The 6,297-nt window shown below is 41.8% G+C and overlaps 1 protein-coding gene across 1 annotated transcript in view; it reads left to right on the top strand.

Moving 5' to 3' along the window:
- LOC103619008 (ubiquinol-cytochrome-c reductase complex assembly factor 1) overlaps positions 1–6,297 on the top strand; it is a 43,191-nt gene that overhangs the window by 11,794 nt on the left and 25,100 nt on the right. The window contains exon 4 of the mRNA XM_017739039.1: positions 2,930–2,987. Coding sequence (XP_017594528.1) covers positions 2,930–2,987 — 58 coding nt within the window. The remainder of the gene's footprint in view (positions 1–2,929; positions 2,988–6,297) is intronic.

The following is a 6,297-nucleotide window of genomic DNA, read 5'->3' as shown; positions in this document are numbered from 1 at the left end:
TGGGAATTTCCATGGCACAGTATTAGGGCCCTGTGAACTGCCTGTCTGTATATGCCTTAGAACAGCAGCTCCCAAAATACAGACTGTGGATATGCAAGTCATGAGGTCACTGTAGGATATAAAGAAGGTGTTTTAATTGAAACTCTTGAGTATGAAACTGCAGTTAATTTTATTATGCTTGCCATCCCTTTGTCTCTTGATATTGGATCACTCATGGACAAAAGTTTGGGAGCTCTCCTTTAGAGCCCATATCCCAAATGTCTGTACTGTGCTGCTTATGTGGAAAGTGGAGCTATTTTAGGACTTCAGCTGTTTCTTGTTTAAAGGAGAAGAGAGAAGCAGCAGAGGGAATAGCAAAGTTGCTGGTGCCGGGTTTAGCACAGAGCTTGGGTAGTTCCGATGCAGCAGAGGAGGCAGCCTGTGAGGAGAGAGCTTCATGCCTCACCTCAGACTTGAAAGGTCAAAAGAATTTTTAGGATCGGGCAGGTGATTCTCAGAGCTGAACTGGAGTTTGGCTGATGAATGTGGACTGTGGGGTAACCTTGGCTTCAGCTCAAACTATTAATGCTGTTAATTCTCTCAAGTCAGGCAGCGGCAGCAGTAGAGAGCTTGTCCTACCAAATCAGCCTTTTGGATGGCACCTTGTGGGGCTCAACGCAGCTCAAAAAGGCTGGAAGTTACAGGACTCTGATTCTTGTGTTTCCCATACCCCACCAGCTGCATTCCAGGCTCCTGCTGCTGCCTGCCACACTCGGGGAACACTGCCACAGCACACCTGGTTTTTTGCAGTATGTGGGGATATTATCCCATTGTGTCCTTCCTAAAGTTGTGGTAGTGGCAAAGATGACCCATCATGAAAAAGTCCACAGTCAAGTTTTGCATCCCTTACTTGATGAATTTTAAGTGCAGAATATGACTGCAGGAAAACACATGTCCTCATAATTCTGAACATTCCTGTCCCTTATAGTACTAGACACGTGACCAGGATGTGTTTGTGCACAGAACAGGTTTATTCCCCAGCTGATATCACAGTAATTTCATAGGTAGCTTTATCATCAGACATTTTTGTCTTTATCTAGTTTTATTCTGAGGAGAATGGTCCATCCTGTAATGAAACAGAGAATTATTCTCCCCAGATAGTTTACTAGAATAAAGTGTTCCAACTCCCCAAATTTTAGAATTCCATTCTTTTTACAAAGCTGATAGCTGAGGGCGAGCTTCTTGCCTTAAAGGAGCCACCCTTCCTTTAAATTTACCACGCAGACAGTCCAAATATAGAAGTTAAAAATGATTTATAAAAATAGAATTGCAACTCTTGGAAAGTTAGGGAAAAAATTCTTGCCTCCTGGGTACTGAATAGGTCTTTAAAAACTTTCCATATTTCCAGGAGCAGAGGTGTGAGCTTTGCTTTCCACTGCAGAGTGATTTCTGTGGTGGGGGACTGATCCATGGGAACTCCTACTGGAGAAACCTCTGTCTGAACTGAGTGTTTGACTCTTGACTTCATTTACTGAGATGGTTTGGTTAATGCAGGCATTGTGTGCTCCTGCCCTAGTTAGAGATGCCTTGGCGTGGCTTTAGCTCAAAGTAGTTATTTCTAGGCACAGGAACTATTTCTAATAGGAATGAGAGAGCCAAGAGGGTAGAAGGGTGAGGGAGATTTTTGTTTAATCTCCAAACATGGGCTGTTAGTGCCTTTGTACTGTCTTAGAGGTGATGTATGAGCACTGGTGCTGAAGCTTGGCACCTCCTAGACTGATGGAGTCATCTCTCTGGGGAGGCAGGAATAGTGGTGATCTGTCTGGCTCTTCTGACCAGAGCTGACATATAAAAAGAAAGAGGCTGTGAAAGTATTGCTTCATGATCTAGGTGGATCTCCTTGGTAATACTTGACAGCCAAGAAGTAAAGGAGCCAGGAAGGAATCTATTCAACACAGAAGAGATGAGGTTGACTTCCCTAGGGCACACTGGACTGTAGAGTCACTTTCTGAAGGCTCTCTGGCCTTCTTCCAAGTAGGTTTGAACAGCTCAGAAGATGACACCAAGTGCTGGGTAGGGCAAGGTGACTGTCTCAGATCCTTCTCATTAGGGACTTCCCTTAAAAACTTCTCCAGGAAACAGATGCAGAAGTGTGCCCGGGAGGAAGGTTTAAGATTGACAGGAACTGAAGGATTTGGCATGCACAGAACCCACAGGTTCATTTTTTTCAAGCATGAGGAAGAGGAATATGGTTTTTGTGCCATGTGACCTAAATCTGCAGCCTCACATCCTAACAGCAAATGGAAATCCATCATGTGAACACACATATGGACAAGCCATCTCTGGGAAAACCAGTGGCTGTGGGAGTAGAGCTGAATCAGGAAACAGATTGTTTCTGTGGTTGGTTGATGGGTTTAATCCTAATGTAGCCTGGATGGAACACTTGGAGTGCTGTGGGCTGTGCAGCCATGGAGGAAATCCAAACAGTGGAGTGGGAGCAGAGACCCAGGTAACAGAATTCTGTCCCTGGCAGGAGACAGCAGCACATGGGAAGGAAGAGTGTAAGAACTGAGCAAAGCATCCATTGATTCCTCTGTATTATTCGCTGCTGCTTTGGGGCTCTCCAAGCTAGAAGCCACATGTTTGTCTCATTCTCCATTTTCCTGGAATTTTTTCCCCCTGTAAATGTTATCCAAGTGAGCTCTAAACACCTGAAATCTTTCAGAATCCACAGCATCCTGTGGCTGCATGTTCTAGAGTTTAAGCACAAACGTGACAGTAAATGATGTTTGATTCCAGTATGTATATACTGTTATTACTGAAAATAAATTACTTAAAATGCTTTTAGATTTTGGTGAAGTGAATTTCTGTTAAGCACAGAATGTGATTATATTCATTTTAATGTTTGGTTTTGGTTTTGTGTGGTTTTTTTTTTTTTCCTTCCATCAAGGATGCCAAATGCCTGATACCTTGAATTCATGGTTTCTAGTAGCCCAGCTTCATGTCTGGTAAGTGAAAAACAAAATAGTAATATAAGTATTTTCAGGAAATGGAGTTATATGCACTTTAATGTGAGAAAAAGTAGAGCCTTCTATCCATGGTTGATAATAGAGGTTATAGTCATGATGATTGTATTTCAGCAGTTTTCTGCTGAAGAACAAAAAGTCCCATAGAGAAGCTGACATCTCTTACATCTGCAAATTCCTCACTAGTGGAGTGATCTTTGCTGTGAGTTTTGTAAAAGCCTTGCTCAGGCTATGTGGAAAAATCTTACTTGGATGTTTTAGGAAAGGTTTAAATTTATGTAAAAGTCATTTAAATTGGGAGAATTTGTGGTGATGAGAAGCATTTAACAAATTATAGCACTGGCATTTATTCTTTCACCTCTGAAAGGTACATGCAGGGTTGTGAATGCCAGCTTGGCTGCATGTAAAAATATTTAACACCTTAAACATGAAGTTTTTTCCCTTTTTCGTTTGTGAAAATAGTAGCCAAAAAAATCAGGTTTTCATCTAGCATTACATACTTATAAAGGTCAGAGGATGCACAAGGGAGTACAGTAATTTTCTGAGTGCCAGATCTTTCAGGGAACTGAAGTCCATAGACTTGAGTTCAGCTGTACAAAGGCTGAAAGGAGGATTGTACTGAAATAGCTGCACTTAAGGCCCCTTATTTCCTTGCCTCCTCCTTTTTCCCTTCCTCCCTTTTAATTTCCTGACTCCTCAATATAGTGAAAGATGGGGCAGCTCATTACACTAAAGAGTGAATAAATTAGCAGAATCATTGCAATTATAATCAGTTAATGAAATCAGTGGAATCGAGTAAGGAAGACCCTTGAAATTTGCAGTTAATTTATTTCCTACTGTTCCCTTTGGGAAAAAGGCTTTAAAAATGAATTGATAAGCTAATAATTCATATAGGTATTTTGAAAATTGGTACAATATATGTTAAAAACCAGACTGTTTGTAAGTATCTGGGAAAACCTAAGAGAGCGAAGGTGAATCTGCAGAGAACACAGTTTTTTCACGTCATCTTGATTTCTCATTGACAGGACAATGTATCCTGTGATTAATACACAGCATCAAATTCAAGATTAATTATGAAAATAAACAAGGGAACTATGACAGAGATGAAACTGGTATAGGATAGGCAGAAGTTTCTAAGATCAAAAGAACATTGGCTTCTTTTGAAGGTGGCCGAGAGTTGCTGCACTTTGAGCTGGTGATGTTATGGAGAGATTTGCTGAGGAGAACTGAAATACCCTTTATGTGTAGGATATGGTGGACAGGTGCAATATCCTGCACAAGCAGGAAAGAACCAAATCCCTCTGCCTTGTTGTGACAGCAGTGAAAATTCAGGTGTGGAGGTTAGCACTAGAGCTTAATTTTTCTAGGGTTTATGAGCCTGGCTCTTCTGTGTTCCTGGCAGGTTCACCTAAGGAGCACTGTCATTCTGGACCACAAATGAGAGATCCAGTTTGATATTCCAGGATACAGAGAAGCCTGTGACAGGCCTGCTCACTACCTGGGTCATTGGGAAATGCTGTAGGCATTGCTTATGATGAGATGGGTGACCAGCATCCTGCCATGACATACTTTGCTTTCCCAGGCAGGTTTATTGCTATGTTCTCTAGGATTGTCTTCCTTTAGGGAGTTTGACCTCGATAAAGTGGGAACAGAAGTGCTTCTGCTAGCTTTGGCAAGGTCAAGGACATCCTACTCCTGTCTGAAAACTCCAGTTCTCTCTTTCCTGCTGGACCATTTGCCTCAGGGGCTAGAAATCTTCCTGATCTGGTGGCGAACAACCTGCCAGGAGATTCTGATCACCATCTGTTCCTGTTCCCCCTAGCAGAGCAGTCTGCATCACTTTCTTATGTACTTACTTACTCCCTCTTATTCAGCAGTTCAGTTTCAACTGATTTAGAGTGTCTTCTGGAGCCAGAGATGATGGGAATTTTTCCTACTTTGGTAAACTTTGTCTCCGTTTCTTACTGTTGTCATTGTCAGCATATTCTTTGCATCCCAGCTTTTACAGACTTGCAGGGTTTGTCAGGGCATGTTGTTGTGTTACACATTCTGGTGGGTTCTCTTTGAATCTCTGGCTCTTACTTCTTCCTGTCTGTGAACAGAGTATTCCTACTGACCCCAGTCAGAAAGAGAGGAATTCAGGCCCTCATGTTTAGCCTCTGCTTTTGCAAACTTCTTTCAAGATAATCTTCCTTTAGAAACAATCCAGTGCCTTTCAATGCAGTGCTGAAATCATGCTTTAAAAAGTCAACCCATCAATATTATTTAGGAAACCAAACCATCATTTTTCTTTCCTGAATGCCATGTTTTTATAGGCTGTTTCTGTTACTTCACATCTTTGATGTCAGGAGGACTCTTGGTTTATATTTTGAAGTCCAGACCTTTAGAAAAGCTCTTTATTTCCTCTGCTGGATTTGCATTTTCCCATGCAGCTGAATCCAGAGCTGTTACCAAACTGCCAAAGAAATTACTTGGGTGACTGCTAAGGAATGTCTTGGTGCAGTATTTATCATGTAGATACCTAGTGCTCCCTTCATATTTTCACCAGACCAAACATGGTGACACCTCTGAAGTATTTAGGATCAAATAGAGTGGTGTTACAATTCCTGTTCTGAAAGACTTAGAGACCTGTTGCAAAAGTTCATCAAAGCATTGTTAAGGAAATCTGTGCTTAGGAAGGTTTTGATCAGCCTGAGGAAGTCCAGAGGAGAATGAGAACCACCGAGTATGTAGAAAACAGTTCCTGCAGGAAAAGATTTCTCAGATTTCTCTGATTTGCATAGAGAAGCCTGAGGACAGAATACCATTTTGAAATGCAGCACTTCAGAAGAAAGAGAATAAACTCTCTGTTTTGTGTCTTAATTGCATCAGAATAGTCTTGCTTGAGAGGGATTTTAAGAATTAGCTTATTTGGAATTTCTTAAGCATTTAGTTGATCCTGTCCTAACATGAGGGAATGGGCTACAACAGCCTTAACAAAGGCCTGAGGGGAGAGGAGACTGCACAGCCAGGCTGGGTTCTGTCACCTGGATAGAGCAGTGGTGGGGAGCTGGCCGGGCTGGAGCACAGGAGAACATGCAAACCTAATTAGGACCTGTTCAGAATTCTGCTGGTAATCATCATTCACTGAAGTGTAATGTCACAACAGAGCTGATGGAAAAATCGGTTCAGGAGCTTCCTGCTGTCCCCCAAGCTGGTAGCTGTTCATGAGTGGGTTAAACAGAATAAAGCCTTCCAAAAATGCTGTTGATATTTGTGTTGGTTATCCAAAGTAATTTCTTTGAGCAACGAT

Source organism: Corvus brachyrhynchos, unplaced genomic scaffold (assembly GCF_000691975.1).
Source record: "Corvus brachyrhynchos isolate BGI_N302 unplaced genomic scaffold, ASM69197v1 scaffold427, whole genome shotgun sequence".
NCBI classification, from domain to species: Eukaryota; Metazoa; Chordata; class Aves; order Passeriformes; family Corvidae; genus Corvus; species Corvus brachyrhynchos.
The sequence above is the reverse complement of the archived record's forward strand: the minus strand, read 5'-3'. Positions and strand labels throughout refer to the sequence as shown.